The 16,837-nt window shown below is 41.6% G+C and overlaps 2 protein-coding genes across 2 annotated transcripts in view; both read left to right on the top strand.

Moving 5' to 3' along the window:
• The window catches only part of GRM5 (glutamate metabotropic receptor 5), a 417,272-nt gene that overhangs the window by 218,823 nt on the left and 181,612 nt on the right, over nt 1-16,837 (top strand). The gene's annotated exons all lie outside the window — the stretch shown is intronic.
• LOC308525311 (transforming protein RhoA-like) lies at nt 604-3,208 on the top strand. The gene has a single exon (XM_081100135.1). The coding sequence runs from the start codon at nt 1,926-1,928 to the stop codon at nt 2,505-2,507; it is 582 nt and encodes a 193-aa protein (XP_080956261.1). The 5' UTR covers nt 604-1,925; the 3' UTR covers nt 2,508-3,208.

Below are 16,837 nucleotides of genomic sequence, written 5' to 3'. Positions count from 1 at the left end.
CCCTCTTTTCCACTTTCTCTAAAAATCAATGGAAAAATATCCTCAGGTGAGGAGTAAAAAAAGTAATTTAAAAAATCAAGAAAATATGAAACAATACATTCTTAATGTTCAGATTCTCCAAGTTGCTGAAGTGGTTGTAATGATTAGATGCTACTTCTTCCATGGACCTTTCTCCACCCCACACTCCCACCAAAAAAGATTCAGTTCCTAGAAAGAAGGAAAGTTAGTTGCTCTTTCTTGAGGGAATTACTCACTATAATAGTTAACAGTCATTGCATGTGCTTCTGTGTCATAGGCACAATACTAAATGTTTTAGCATGTGTTCTCTCATTTAATCTTCCTTAACAACCCCATCTTAGTTTTCTGTTATTACCAAATTTGTAACTGTGGAGAATGTTTCTGAAAAATTAAGGTCACACATATAGTAAAATAGCAATGCCAGGATTCGAACCCACATATCATCAACATGGCTATCCTACATTAACCTCTGTGCACTTGTTTCTACCTTATGGAATACGCAGCTGAGCCCTGGCTGGGTAGCTCAGTTGGTTAGAGCATCGTCCTTATACACCAAGGTTGCCAGTTTGATTTCCAGCTAGGGCACATACAAAGATCAACCAATGAACGCACAAATAAGTGGAACAACAAATCAAAGTTTCTCTCTCCCTCTCTAAAATCAATCAATAAAAATAAATAGAAAAGCAAACAAAGCTGAGGTTTTGTGAACATTAGTGGACACTTGTCACGCTCAGTGGGGACTGTTTTTGAGCCAAGTTGTACAAGCTCAATATGAACCTCTACCCCCATGACCACTACCACACACACAAACACACCTGCTAGTGACTGTCCTACAGAAACTGTATGGGCCTGAGTCTATAGAAATGGTCTTCAGATAGGGCAATAACAATTTCAGAGACGTTAACCAGAAAGACACTCCCCAACATTATTTTTAACTTTTCTAAAATGTGTTGGCTTCACTTTTTATAAACTGGGTATGTCTCCCCATTAGAGAGAAAAGAATGACCAGTGTGCTTTTATAGCAAGCAGTCTGGTTTTATCCACTTAAAGTAGGGAAGGTCTAAGCAAACAATAGGCTATGTTAGCTTCAGTTGCCAAGAGAAAAGAAGAGGGAAGAGCAAATGTTCCAAAACAAAATTCATCTTCTGTTCTTGCTCCCCGTCTGTTGCCCAGGTCATCAGTCAGTTACCTCAGCTAGTTGCCTCTGTGTCTGTGTCTCATTCCGTTCATCTTGGTGGACTACATGGAAGAAGCTGATACTCTAGAGAGGGCTCTGTTGAGACTATACCCTAAGGCGGGTATTTACTTAGACCCACATTGACTATGTTTCAAGCTAAGACCTTATAAACTGTTCAAGGCCAGGATCTGTGGGATACAACTTCACAGCCTTCTTCACCCAGTGGGTAGTGTGAGAGGCAGGGTCCTTAACGGCTCTTAACGTGTGTGACAGGCTGGCAGGCAGATACTCCCTTCAGTTACCTTGTACCAAAGGCTGAGGGAGGCCTCTTAGTCGGGTATTTACATTTAATGAAAGGATGCGCACCCTTCTCTTCATTTAATTGTCTCCTGGGGACAGTTAAGATCCTGATAGATCTTAACATCAGTCGATATAAAAGACGACCACACAGGACCGAGGCCAGGCCGAGCCCACCAGGCACGCGGGGGCCCGCCCACCCTCGCTCGCTTGCTCGCGCTCCCTCTGGCGGTTCTCTCGTTAGTCCGCCGGCTCCTTAGCCGCCCTCCCTAGTCCCCGAGCTTGGGACACACGGACCGGCGTTGTCAGCACAGAGAGGCCAGAATCGGAGCATCGGAGCGTCTCCCGAGTGCCTTTCATCTGAGAAGTTCAAGGCACTTTGTAGAGCTTCTGCCACAGGCCGCGCATGGGCCTTGCAGCACATTTGTAAGCAATGGCTGCCATCCGGAAGAAATTGGTGATTGTTGGTGACGGAGCCTGTGGCAAGACTTGCTTGCTCATCGTTTTTAGCAAGGACCAGTTCCCAGCGGCGTATGTACCTATGGTGTTTGAGAACTATGTGGCAGACATTGAAGTGGATGGAAAGCAGATCGAGTTGACCTTGTGGGACACAGCCGGGCAGGAGGACTATGATCGCTTGAGGCCCCTCTCCTACCCGGACACAGATGTGATCCTGATGTGTTTCTCCATCGACAACCCTGATAGTTTAGAAAACATCCCAGAAAAATGGACTCCGGAAGTCAAGCATTTCTGTCCCAATGTGCCCATCATCCTGGTTGGGAACAAGAAGGATCTTCGAAATGATGCGCACACAAGGCGGGAGCTAACCAAGATGAAGCAAGAGCCAGTCAAACCAGAAGAAGGCAGAGATATGGCAAACAGGATTGGCGTTTGGGGGTACGTGGAGTGTTCAGCAAAGACCAAAGATGGAGTGAGGGAGGTTTTCGAAATGGCCACGAGAGCTGCTCTGCAAGTCAGACGTGGGAAGAAGAAATCTGGGTGCCTTGTTTTGTGAGCCTGCTGCAAGCACAGCCCTCACGCGTTCATTTTGAAGTGCTGTTCATTAATCTTAGTGTATGATTCCTGGCCTTTTTCATTTCTCTATAATTACCTAAGTTTACAAGTCAGAAGTCATCTTGCTACCAGTATTTAGAAGCCAACCATGATTATTAATGATCTGGCCCCCCGGGTCCTCTGCCACAGCTCTAACAGCCGCCTCTGCACTGCCACCCGATACACCAGGCGCTAATTCAAGGAATGCCTTCACTTCTTGCTTCTTTCTAGAAAGAGAAATGGTAACTTTTGTGAGTTAGGCTGCAACTACTTCATAACTAACGTGCTTGCCTGACATCTGTCAGCTGCAAAGGACTCTGGGGAGCTACCCCTTCAGGGCTTGACTCCTGCGCAGGTTTCCTTGTTGTGCCTCTGGAGTGGGCATCCGGTTTTCAAAATGTGCTCAGCCAGAGAGGCCCAGGCTCATGCAGCTGTGGCAGTTCCAGTTCTGTGGTTTCATGTTAGTTACCCTATAGTTACTGTGTAATTAACGCCACCTAATGTATGTTACCAAAAAATAAATATATCTACCCAAACTAGATGTAGTATGTTTTGTATAATTGGATTTCCTAATACTGACTGATATTTGTCATCCCCACAGAAAGTGTATTGTTTTTTTTAAAAAAGAAAGTGTATTAGAAAATAAAGTCAGAAGGAAGATTCATTTTTAAAATTAAAAAAATAAATAAATAAAAAAGACGACCACACAAAGCTCTTCCCAGAGCATTACCTTGAATTCAGTGTCTCTTATTGGTTGTCAAAACAATCCTCAAGGAAAGGGCTTAGATTTTATATAGTAAATCCACTCCACCGTTCCCACCATCTGTCTCTATAATTGTGTACATGGTATTCATTCATTCAACAAATATCAAATTGGATACCTTCAGTATGCCAGGGACTGTTTAGGCTCTAGGGATAGAGCCGTGAACAAAACAGATACATATCTCTCTTCATGAATCTCATTCTAGTGAAGAGAGACAAGCAATAAAGAGATAAATAAGTAAAGTGTATGCCATGTTAGATGGTAATAAGTGCTAAGGAGAAAATATAATAAGGAAGGCAAAAAGAGTGATGAACAAAGATGGGATGAAGCCATTTCAGAGGAGTGGGCCAGGCATGCTTCACTTGAAGGGGCATTAGAATAACAACAGGAAGCAGATGAGGAATTTTGCTGCCTAAATAAAGGATGTTTCCTTCTCACCTAGGTCTTTTACAGTCTGTGAGTTGTTTGAGAAAGGAGTCATATGTGTCAGTCATTATCGAATGTATATTGAGTTAAGCCTTTATAATATAAAGTTGAGTTAGTAAGCCTTGTGCTCTCTCCTTCACATCTTAGTAGGGAAAACAGTCATAAATAAATAATTGCAAAGCAGTGAAATGCATAGATATAGAGACATAAAAAGCAAAATGGAAATTGGAAAGATAGAGAAGCAACTAAGCCTAAGGGGAATACGAGAAGGCTTTAGAAAGGAGGTGATATTTAAACAGAGGATTAAAAGATGATAACGGCTAATAATAACAGCTAACCTTGTCCTCTCTTTCAGGGAAATTTTTAATAAAATGTTTTCTTATCTTTATATTTCAAGTTACGTTATAGCATATGAGTGAACTTCCTCTGTAACCCTTTCACACAGAAATGCATAGAGTACATGTGAAAGCCACACATGACTCATCCACTTCATTGGTTCTGAAGCCTGAAAGTGGAGAGAGGAGTAGGTAGAAGAAGACCATTTATTTATTCAATGAATATATGTTAGAGAGTTACTGTGTAGTAAGTACTGTGCTCAGGATATTGAATATCATTATTAAAGCAACATGACCTTTATCCCGAAAAAGGTTACAGTCCAGTGATTCCAGGCAAATGGCTTATGAAGGAGTAATGGCACCTTCAAGTGGTTGGTGAAACCAGAGAGAAGAATACATCCCACAGAAAGTTTTAGACAATAAGTCTTGGAAGATACCCAGGGGCTGGGTTATAAATCTAGAAAAATAGCCAATGGCTAGATTATGAAGGACCATGTATGGCAACTAAAGCATTTGGATTTTTAAATTTTTTTCTATGAGGAGTCTTTAGAAATTATAAAAGAATGATCATTATTGTGTGACCACAGCTCTTTTGTCTAACAGCCTTCTAATATTTTGATGAATTTTCTTATAATCTTTCTAACATATTAATAGTCTATTTTTATTAATAACAGAATTATCTTTCTAACTATAAATATCTATTTTATATCTATTTTATAAATATCTATTGTATAAAATATGGAAAACTCAGGAAAGTATTAGGAAGACAAGAAAAAAAAAACATCTGTTATTCAACCACCCAGAGAAAAACTTTAACAGTTTTATGTATTTTCTTCAAGCATTTTTTCTAAATGTGTATATACATTTTTAATTGTGTATCATAAATACTATACCCTGGACATTTTTCCCATATCTTTAAATATTCTTCAAAAACATAATTTAATGGCTAGAGAATGATATTCTGGTGTGGGGAAAGAGTGAATTTATTTACTTAAAGACTAGAGGACTGGTGCACAAAATTCATGCACGGAGGGGGTGTTCCCTCAGCCCAGCCTACACCCACTCCAATCAGGAACCCCGCGAGGGATTTCCGACTGCCGATTTAGGCCCAGTTAATCCTAAACCAGTGGTTGAACACCCCTCTCACAATCTGGGACCGCTGGCTCCTAACCACTCACCTGCCTGCCTGATTGCCCCTAACTCCTCTGCCTGCCTGGCTGCTCACCCCTAACTGCCTCTGCCTGATTGCCCCTAACTGCCCTCCCCTGCCGGCCTGATCTCGCCTCTAACTGCTCTCCCCCACAGGCCTGATCTTGCCCCCAACTGCCCTCCTCTGCCAGCCAATTTGGTTCTGATTGGTCAGTTTCTATGCCAGTCAGTGTCAAAAGCTCCGCCTTCTAGGCAGCCATTGGCTCCTCACAGTTGATCAAGATTTGGTTCTGATTGGTCAGTTTGTATGCCAGGCAGTGTCAAAAGCTCCGCCTACTAGGCAGCCATTGGCTCCTTACATTCACCCAGGTTTCGTTCTGATTGGTCAGTTTCTATGCCAGTCAGCATCTCTGGGCCTATCAATGGGGCCTGGTCAGAAAGGTGGGGCTAATTGTGGAGGCCTGGAGAGAAATGGAGGTGCTGCTGTTAGCCAGGCTGGGAGAGAAAGAGAGGCAAGTAGTGATCAATAGCTGCCACAGAAGCTTCGGATCAGACCCTGCCTCTCTCTCTGCAGGCCTCTCTCCAGGCCTGATCCGCAGCCCCCAGGCAGTCAGTGCTGGGTTGGGGGCGCACAGGGACTCCAGTCAGTGCTGGGTGGCATGGCAACCCAGCACTGACTTCCTGTTTGGTTGAGCCTTCCCTTGTTATGACCTGGCTCTTTATTATACTAGAGGCCCGGTGCACAAAAATGTGTGCACTCGGGGGAGGGGGGTCCCTCAGCCCAGCCTGTGCCCTCTCGCAGTTTGGGAACCCTTAGGGGATGACCACCTGCTGGTTTAAACCTGCTCCCTGGGGGATTGGGCCTAAGCTGTCAGTCAGACATCCCTCTGGCAGCCAGGAACCCTTGGGGGATGTCCACTTGCCAGCGGGGAGCAGGCCTAAGCTGCAGTTGGACATGCTTAGCACTGCTGAGGAGGAGGGAGAGGCACCCACCACCACTGCTGTATGGGCAGCCGTCAACCTGGCTTGTGGCTGAGCAGAGCTCCCCCTGTGGGAGCACACTGACCACCAGGGGGCAGCTCCTGCATTGAGCGTCTGCCCCCTGGTGATCAGTTGTGTCATAGTTCCTGGTCATTCCCAGTCATTCTGCTTTTAGGGTCAGTTTGCATATTACCCTTTTATTATATAGGATAGATAATTAGTGTATGTTTGAAAACATAGGCTGAGGAGTCACACAGAAGTAGGCTTGAGTCCTTGGCCTGAACTTGCCAGCAGCATGTTGCCAGGAACTCAATGCTATAAACCTCAATTTCTTCATTAGTAAAATGGGGATCAAAAAAGGACCTATGTGATAGGTTTTTATGAAGATTGAATAAAGTGTGGTAAGCATTTCAAAGTAACTAGAAATATTAAACAATAAATAAATGGTATTACTATAATTATTAGCAAATGTAATTATTATGTATAATAAACTATTAACAATTATTTCCCTCACGTTTCAGTACTTATAAAGCATTCTTAACACCCACAAAGACTAACAGATGGTTTTTGTTAGCATGTAACTCTCAGCCACTAATATTGTTTTTTGTGATTAGAAGGACTGAATGCTATTTAAGTGGCTTTCTTTACAGAAGGCCTTTTTCTGTTTTTGCTTGTTTGTTTGTTTTTGTTTGTTTTTACTACTTACTAAAAATGTATGGTTCACATGACAAAAGACGTTTTTCAAACCAGGAGCATTCAAACCAAAACATGGATTGGCTTTTGATTTGCATTTCCCTAACAGCTAGTGAAGCTGAGCATCTTTTCATATAACTGGTGGCCACCTGTATGTCTTCTTGGGAAAAAATGTCTGTTTGGGTACTTTCTCATTTTTGAATTGGACTGATTGTTTTGTTGTTGTTGAGTTGTATATGTTCTTTATATATTTTGGATATTAGCCCTTTATCAGAGATATTGTTTGCAAAAATCTTCTCCCAGTTGGTTGGCGGCCTTGTTGTTTTGTTGATGGTTTCTTTCGTTGCCCAGAAGCTTTTTAGTTTGATGTAATCCCATTCCTTCATTTTTGCTTTTTCTTCCCTTGCCTTTGGGGTCAAGTTCACAAAAACCTCCCTGAGACCAAAGTCCATAAGTTTAGTAGGTATGTTTCCTTCTATGTACAGTGGGGCCTTGACTTATGAGTGTCCCGACTAATGAGTTTTTCGAGATACGAGCCGTCTCTCAGCCGATTTTTTGCTTTGAGTTGCGAGCTAAAATTCGGGTTACAAGCTAGCTTCAGATACCCCACCGCTAGTTGGCGCAGCGAACGTCACAGTGAACGCCACAACATCAGCCCAGCATCACATGTCTCACTTGTTCACTTTATGATTTGACATATGAGTAATTTGAGTTACAAGCTCCGTCACGGAACGAATTGAACTCGTAAGTCAAGGCCCCACTGTATTTCATTGTTTCAGATCTTATATTCAACTGAGATCCTTTCCTAAGAAAGGAAGCAGCTGCATGGTGTAGCTTTTGCTGGTAAGGCGCAGGCATACATGATGATTTACTACTTTTCTAAATATGAAATATCTGAAATAAAAGCTGGCTTAATTTTCATAATTAGTCTAAGTCATGCCAAAGTAGCCAAACCTAAATAAACTGTTTAGGGAATTTATCTCTGGCGGTTGGTTGGCCCAAGCTGCTCATGACTTTCCAGACCAAACTTTTCTTACCAGCAACTCGCATCCTTTTTGCCCTAGCGTTCCCTCTCAGAACAGTGTTCTGTTGGCAGAAATACACACCTCCTTTGTTCCTCACTATTTTTGTAAGAAACTTTAGAAAAATAGCAAATCATAGAATTCCAGAGCTGGGAGGGATTTTAGTGTGCATCTAATTCAGTGTTTCTTACATCTAGTTGTAATCAGAATCCTCTGGGGCTGTTGAAAAAAATAAGCATTTCAGACCTAACCTCTGATAGTCCAATTTTATATTTTTAACAAGCCATATGGCTTATTTTTATATATAACCAGGTTTAGAAATCACTAATTTAATTCCTCTTCCCACCTAAAATAAAGCTGTGAGTGAATTCAGGCAGGAATTGTGTCCTTTTTCCATTTTTTTCCGATCCTAAGAATTGAGTTGGCACTTAGTAAGTAAATACCTGTTGAAATGAAAGTGAAACTATAGCATATCCTCAGCATTGCTTATTTGTGTATTCATATTTCCTCAACCTTGTTTCACAAAGGATTTAAGGCAGCTTACAAATATTCATGTAAAGTCTCTCTCAGCTCTGAATCAGGAGAGGATTCAACTGTAGACTGATCCAGGGGATCAGCAGCTCTGTCTGCTTCCTAGACGAATTCTAATTCTGAATAGTAACATCCACCTTACTGAGGAATGTATAGGTTTTTATTCTTTCATAAAAAATAAAAATTACCATGGAGAGATATTATGATACTGCCTTGCAGTCAGATAAACCTGCATTCAGATCTTTCTAAGGCACTACAGGTACCCCATGGTGGCTCTGCAGTCCTGCAAGAGATACTTAACTGTTCTTTACACTAATTTGTCAAGTGATAAGAGCCAACTCAAATCATTTTTATTTCAGAAGTAGTAATTGAACATCTAGTATGTGGGTATGTGGCAGGTACTGTTTTAAGCACTTGGGAGACAAAACAGACAACAATGACCATCCCCATGATGCCTTTAATCTATGAGACATTGTTCTGCCTATTTTAGAAGATTGTTATAAAGGTGAAATGTGTATGAAGGCCCAGTATATTTGCAAGCATTGCATAAATGTTAATTCTTTTGCCCACCTTTGATTCTCTCCAAGTGCTCTATGCATACAAAAATACCTTTGGGCAAATAGTTCTCCCAAATATTCCTTTTCAAAAAAGAAACTTGTAATTTTGAAGAAAAATTAGGCAAAGGAGTCCCTGAGGCCTGTATGTAGGCTCTTTCTTCCATGCAGAATTTGTGGCATTTACAGCCTCATTTGTAATTTTTCACCTTGACTGGACCCTGGAAGAAGAAAATAGTTACATCTTTAGAGCTTTAGATACAACTATACAATAGATGCACTCAATATGCATCAATAGGAAGTATGTGTCCACACTCATTCTTATGTGCAGGAAGCTCCATTTCACAGGGTTTAGACCTTAATGAAATGATTGTAGATGAAATTGCAAATAGCAGAGACAAATTCATTACTAACTAGATAATAATCACGTTGCAACTATGTCTCAAAGAATGGACCATAGCCAGACAATGCAATGCTGTCTAGCCATACATATGAGCTACAGGGCATGCTCCAAATTTTTATCACTGTTTCCCAGAATGTCTCCATCAAACATAATTTCCCTCTGCTGTTATCAAGAATAAATACTACTACCAAAGGCAGAGGTGCTGATGCTGTATTTTGAAGCTCACCTGAGAGCTGACACCCGCCTCTGGCCCCTCCTTGCATGACTAACATTAGGCATACCTTTCCAATGCTTTGAGAAACCTCCTCTTTTAACTACCATTGTTCTCTTCATCCCTAAGAAACCAGCTCAAGGCCTGCATCCTTTAGAAAACCTTCCACAGTCCCCATGTGGCCCATGGTGGTTTTCCACCTTCCAAATATCCACAAAGCTTATTCTCTAGGCCACTCCTTCACTAGTTAGAAGAAACTACAAAACAAAACCCTTACATCTATATCAAATTAGCAGCCACAATTGAAAGAAGTGAAAACTAAGATCAATTTTCATCACACAAAGAAATTCCCCTAAAATCTAAAAATAAAAATTGAGAAGTTAATTTTAGCTCATAAGTTTCATAAATCTTAAAATTTCACAGTGTCAATCTTGTTCCTGTATTATATTAGAAAAAAAATGTACTGTTTTCAACTGGCAGAAAAGAATCTATTTTCTTAAGTTTCAAGGACAGCCATCAACAATTTGGAGAACTTTTAGCAATCATTGGTAGTATTTTTCTCCTGTAGCATTTTAACCATTTAGGCCTCGAAATGAATCTAAATTTCCAAAGATGGCCCTAAGTGCTTGAGCCAACTTGTACATGCCTGCAGAGATGAAGTTGCATACTTCCCTACTGAAAGAAAAAAATATTACTCTTCTTCCTTCCATTGAATATCTATAACATCACCTTCATGTCTCTGACATTATAATCTTTGGGTATACAGCGAGAAGTATCTGTATCCCACGACAGTAAAAGATGGGTAAATATTCTCTGGGTAAGCACACTGCCTCTGTTCTGCCACTGTGTAGCACATGTGATAGTAAGATCCATTTCTGTATGTGCCTTTCCTAAAAAAACTCAAAATAGATATCATTAGTTGAGCACTTACTATGTGACAGACACTGTGCTGAAAGCTTTATAATCATCAACCTATTTCATCTTCACAGCATTTTCAAGTGGTAGATATAATCATTATCCCTATTTTACACATGACAAAAAATGGAGGCTTGGAGAGAGAGGATCAACATGCATACCCAAAGCTATCATTCTTAATTACTGCACTACATTGTAATAAACCGTTAACTCCCCTGGGGAATAGGATATTTTAATTATTTAGAAACCACTTGGCTAACATAGCACCTGGCTATTAGTACATACTTAGTAAATATGATCAAATGTTCAAAGTTAATTTGAGCTACGGGATGGCACAATGCTTTCTGCAATGCAATTAAAAACTATTTCTACAAATTTTTCTATAACCTGTGGGGATCTGCCTAAATCTAGAAGAGAATTGAAGTCAAGCTTTCCTTTTTTATACAGTAGGGCCTTTCTGTACCCAAGCATAACCACAAAACTTGAACAAGTAGAAGGAAAAAATCTCAAAGACAGCAAATAAGAAAAAGATGTATAAATGTCAAGTTTTAGAAACAGAAAGGTAATAACTTTTAGGTTTTGCATTGCTCTTCATATCATTCACAGCATGGATAAAATTATGTCTGGTTTAATGATGTTCCCAAGATGATGGCAAGGCAAGTTATTATTTTAATTTTATAATTTAGTGGAATTACCCTGTCCAACCAAGTGTCTATTATAGGCTTCTGACTCCTACTCTATTTTTCCTTATGAATTTATGGACATCAAATGATGTACAGGATTTACTCTAAGACCATTCTAAACCTAAAATGACTAAATTACCTATGTTATCATTTTAGACTCCTGTCTTTCCTCCTATGCAAGTAAGACATTAAGATCACACTTCTGATTATACACATTCAACCTCAATTTTTCCAGAGAAATCCAAAGCCGCTCCCATGCTCAATGCCAGGTGGAATGAATAAAACTCCAGAAATACATTGAACAAAGCATCATTCCTTTACAATAACAAAAACCATAGACTGCAGAGAATATTAGCTCTCATGATTTCCTACAAGCTACAGATTATCTCTACTTCCAATATATACATGTGATGGGGGAGGGGAGAGCTTCAGAAATTGTGACTCAGATATTTCAACCAAAGTCATGGGCCTCGGAGCAGTCATACAATATGTCAATTGTTTGCGATTTTCACTAAAGATCAGTGCCTTCTTGAAGAAGCCACATTAGATTTTGTTATTTAAAGAATTATTTATTCAGGACAGAGATAAGGATTTTAAGCTTACAGGGGGAGCTCTCCTTTCTCCTCCAGTAATTACTTCTGTACTTTCTGTCACAGTGCTTTGAATAGTCATTCATCAAACATTGAGGAGCAAAAGCTATGATGAGTTCTTGGATGCACAATAAATAGCACATAATTCTTTCCCTCAAGAAATTGTACAATCTTGGGGGATGGGGGTGATTAGGGAAAGTGTAGACTACCATTCTGAGAGTTGATGTGTTGCAGTAAAATCTCTCTCCCAAGTTCTGACACTGACTATTTTTCTTTTTCTTTCTTTTTTTTTTTTTGAAAAGTCTCTAAACTCTGATTTTCCACTTTTTCAAATGTCAATGTGAATCAAGAGATTAACATTTTTTAACTCCTACTCTTTGCCAGACACTGACTTTTCTAAGTGCTTTAAATGCATTGCATTTAATCCTTTCAATAGTCCTAATCAGAAGTTACTATTATTCCCATTTTATAGATGAAGAACTCTAGAAATTAAATACCTGTCTCATGGTCATAGAGCTAACAAGTGTAGCTCCAGGTTGTGAACTCAAGCGATCGAGAGTCAAAGCCTGTGAGCTGAAGGCAGTGTGGGAACCATAGGACTGACTATAAGGCAGAGAATTCGAAGGCTGTAGGCTTCCATCGCCATTAGAATAATGGCACATTCCTTTATAGGGAATGCCCCTTCCGCTTGCCACTCCAGACCCACAGTCATCTCTCCCTGCCCGTACAGTGTCCTGTGAGCTGACACACGTGGGTGGCATCAGTGGGCTCCTTTGCCTGTGGATGCAGTAGGATTCCGCCAACCAGAAGTTGCAGGGAGGAAGGAAAGTGAGGTCAGGTTATTTATTTTTCTGGAGACTTCCTTCCCTGTGAGGTTCCTTGAACTGGCTGCATTCTTTCCCAAGTCTCCTCTCATGGTCCTCTTTCCTCAGCCCTATTACTGGGTCTCTGTAAAGTCACTGCTCCTCATACCTCTTGCCCCTTCGCTTTAGGCTGTTAACTAGTCCCCACTGTTACTATGGGTACTCGACAATCCCTAGTGATTTCATTGCATCCTGCCTATACCTTCAGAAACAGCCCTTTTATTAATCTTCCTTAAATTTTCCTAGTTATCCTAATCTAAGTGTCCAATCTGTTCCCTCTAGTGACACAGACAAATACACTGGGCTTAAATGATGGCATCCTTAATAAGTAATTTGCTAACTCCATTTTCAGTGCTTCTGTGACATGAACTTTTTCCAATCCTCAAGCTTGCAATCTTTCTAGTTACAGGGAATTTTCATATGCCGGTCCTTCTATTTGGAATTCCACTTCTTTTTCAATACTACCCTCCACACACACTCTTACACACACTCAAAAACACACTCATACACACTCACACACATACACTCACATATATACACACACTCTCACATACTTGCACAGACCTACCTGCCATGTATAATAGGTTTCAATTATATTTTTTGAATTAATAAATGGAACCAGGAGTCCAAGAAATGTATAAGTGCATGGTATATTCTCATCCACACTTATTCTGTGAGGGTGAAGAACATGAGTTCTGAGAAACTTTAAGTGGCTTGTCTAACATGCCCCAAGTGGTAAGCGGCAGAGCCATGATTTAACCCTGCTTGGTGGGAATCCTTGTCCTACTATCATTGCATTTCTTGGGTTCAGGCTTGCAAGTTAGGGCCAAATGCTGGTGGGCAAAATGCTCACCAGCTCAGCAAGGTTCTGCCAGACACTAAAAATAAAAGGGGCTCTTGTAAGGGTGTTCTGGGAACTTATTTTTGGCCAGGCCAGGTCTTTATTTGAGTTTGGGCATGATAGGGGTGAAGAGAATCATGCTGATGAAAATGAAGCAGCCAGTTGACTGGTTCCTATGAGTGCTGCTTTAGCTGTTCTGATTCTGTCGCAGCTTCTCCAGGTTCTGGTTGGCCATCTTGAGTGACAGGGTCTGCTTGTCCTTCTTGATGACACTCTGGGCAGCCAGTGTGTTGGTCTTAAGGCTCCAGGCCAGGCCTTGTGTTTCTCGGCCAGCCTCTCCTGGAGGTTCTGGTGCTGTTGCAGGATGAGGTCTAGCTTAGTTGCTGACTGCTTCTCATCCTCTGGCCTCTGCTACCCCTTTCTCTTCTTCAGTCCAGCAGAGTCCGTGCCTAGCAGCTCACACTCTGCATCCTGCTGGTTTACCACGCCCACCACTACATACATACCACCTTGGTGGCAGGTACATGCTCCCTGGCTGAGGTTGGCACGTGTATGGGGACCAGGAACTGGTTGGTGGGTGCCTTCTCTGAGGGGGTCAGCTGTGTGGTAATATTCACTGATCACCTCAGAGGCAGGTTTGCTGGCCTTTCAGGGCCTGCAGCAAGTCCCCGAGGGCTCCCAGGTACTTCTCCAGATGCCACTCCTCCATCCTGCTTCTCTGTTGTCATCACCCTGCAGTGGCACAGCAGCTGCCCAGGTTCAGCTCCAGGCTCCATGTGGCCATCACCAACCGGAGTATCCCGTCCCTTCCCCCTGGAAACTATTCTTTTCTAGATGTTTGTTTGTTTTTTCTATTTTGTTGCCAATACGTTCTTCCTGCCCACCATTTTTTGAAACCAAACAAAACCTTTTCTATAGTGAACATGACTGCAACTTTGCTTTATGTTGGAACAGATGAAGGAACATGCCTGTCTTGAGGGACTCTTGCTGAAAGCACTTGATTGCAGAGTGCCACAGCACCACTGAGAAACATTAGCTGAGGTAATGCAGCTCCTGGGGCAGTTTAATTTGAAACAATTGAATTTGTGAATGCAAATACGCGGCCTCTCCCTCTGGTTTGTGGAGGAGGGAGAACCAAGGGGGCCTTTAAGCAAGAAGCTCGAAGAAGCTGTTTGGTAGGCAGCAGAGCTGTTCCCTCCTTTCTGTGCCAACCCATAGCACAGTTGTTTCCTACTGAGAACAGATTCCATTTGTTCAGTGCGTGTTTGTAAAGACAGAGATTTTCAGATGCACAGCTATAATGGAGCATTCACACATTTAAAACCCAGCTAAATTCCCCCCCAGGGCACATGGGGATGATTCCAGGAGTACATGTTTGCCTGGAAATGATGATGAAAATACGATTTTGTTGACTTTGTTTCTGTTGATACATGTTGCCTGGAATTGGCCATGGAAATACAATTTTGTTGACTTTGGGTGAGTTCAAGGGAACAGCCTAGCCACCCAGTGCTGCAGGTTCATGCCAGGGCACCATGGTTTCTGCTCTGACCAGAGAGGATGATACTGAGGTGGCCTCCTCTCTAGAGACTTGCTTTGGTACTTCACTGCAGAAAGCTGGATTTGGGTTCCATGTCCAAAATCCCTCCCTTATTCTGGTCCTCACTGCCATTGCCTACTTTCTCCCATGTCATTAGTCCAGGGAATCTGTCAGTATTGTAAACCCAGGCTTGCCAGATCCTGTGAGGATTCCTTATTGCTCATCAGATAAAATCTAAGTCACTTAACTTGGCTGTACATGACCTGACCTCTAACTAACTCTGTAACCTCATGGCCCATCACTACTTTATCTTCCCTGCTCTTCCATGCTATTACTACATAGAATGATGCACAGGGCCCTGAACATGGCCACTTATCTGTTGTGTACTCCCTTCCTTGCCACTGTCCTCCTTCCTTTGTCCACTCACTGAGAGATTACTAAGCATCTCTCCTTGGGAAGCTTTCTCTTATGTCTACTCTCTCCTTTCGTCCCCAGAACACACTAGAATTTTGTCCAAAATAGTACGTACCATTTTCATCATGGACAAGATGTCATCAAACGTAAGATATGTCGTGCATAAATGTAAAAATAAAAAAAAAACTGTGGAAACTGGAATTGATAAAATAGGATATGATAGTGTTCTGTTTACTTGCCTCTCCCATTAGACCTTTGGAGAGCAAGTGTGTTCTATCATTCATTTCCATAATGCAATTCCTCCCATTGTATCTAGTTCATATCAGGATCTTAATAAATACTTTTTGTTTTTAATAAGCAAATGTGATCTTATGGGTGGTAAACCAGGTGAGGTTTTGTTATTGTTTTTTAACTATATTTTTATTGATTTCAGTGAGGAAGGGAGAAAGGGAGGGAGATAGAAACATCAATAATGAGAGAGAATCATTGATCGGCTGCCTCCTGCATGCCCCACACTGGGGTCCGAGTTCACAGCCTGGGCATGTGCCCTGACCTGGAATTGAACCTTGACCTCCTGGTTCATAGGTCGATGCTCAACCACTGAGCCACGCCGGTTGGGCCTAAGTAATGTTTTATTAACCAGTTGAATTTCTGATGGAGTTTCCTTACAATGGTGGTGCCTGGCTCAAGGCTGGCCAGGGTGTGGCCAAACCCTCTCCCCACCTGCCAGTGTTTCTGCGGTGGGAGTAGAAACAAGAAAGTTTAAGGCTGAGGCTGCTGCTATGTCCTGGATGCAGCAACCTGGAGAATCAAAGGTGACATTTTTAAAGTGTCCAGATATGACCCACAGGAAAGCCAGTCTTTATTGCTCCTAAAATAACAGGAGTAGATTTTCCCATTAAAACATTTAAAAAACTTTAGAAAAAAGGTAAATAATTTACTCAACCCTGAACATCTTCAATGTGTGAGGCTGTGTGTGGAAGGATCTTTTACACATATTGTTTAATGTTGGAGTCACTAAATTCCTGTGGTGGAGATGGTCTTACACGTTTAGAGATTAAAACAAGTTCAAAAGGGAAAATTATTTGAAAGGTCACATGTTAAGTGGCAGGAGATGATTCAAATCCAATATTTATGCCTCAAAACCTTTAGCCTTTATACCACGTTTCTTTGCTTCCCCTCCCCCCAATGGCGAGATGCCTACAAGAGACCGATACAAAGAGAAAGCATTAAGTAACACTAAATCTCATGCTGAAATGTATTCCCTTTCTCCTTTAGTCTTTCAGATCATAGCAAGAAGACACTCTCCCTTTTCTCAACATTCTGGCAGGAAGTAGTACCCAGTTAAGCTATTTCCTTCTTGATCTACCACAACTTGATG

The sequence above is a fragment of the Myotis nattereri genome, assembly GCF_964212035.1.
Source record: "Myotis nattereri genome assembly, chromosome: 9".
NCBI lineage: Eukaryota > Metazoa > Chordata > Mammalia > Chiroptera > Vespertilionidae > Myotis > Myotis nattereri.
This window is presented reverse-complemented; position numbering and strand designations above follow the sequence as displayed.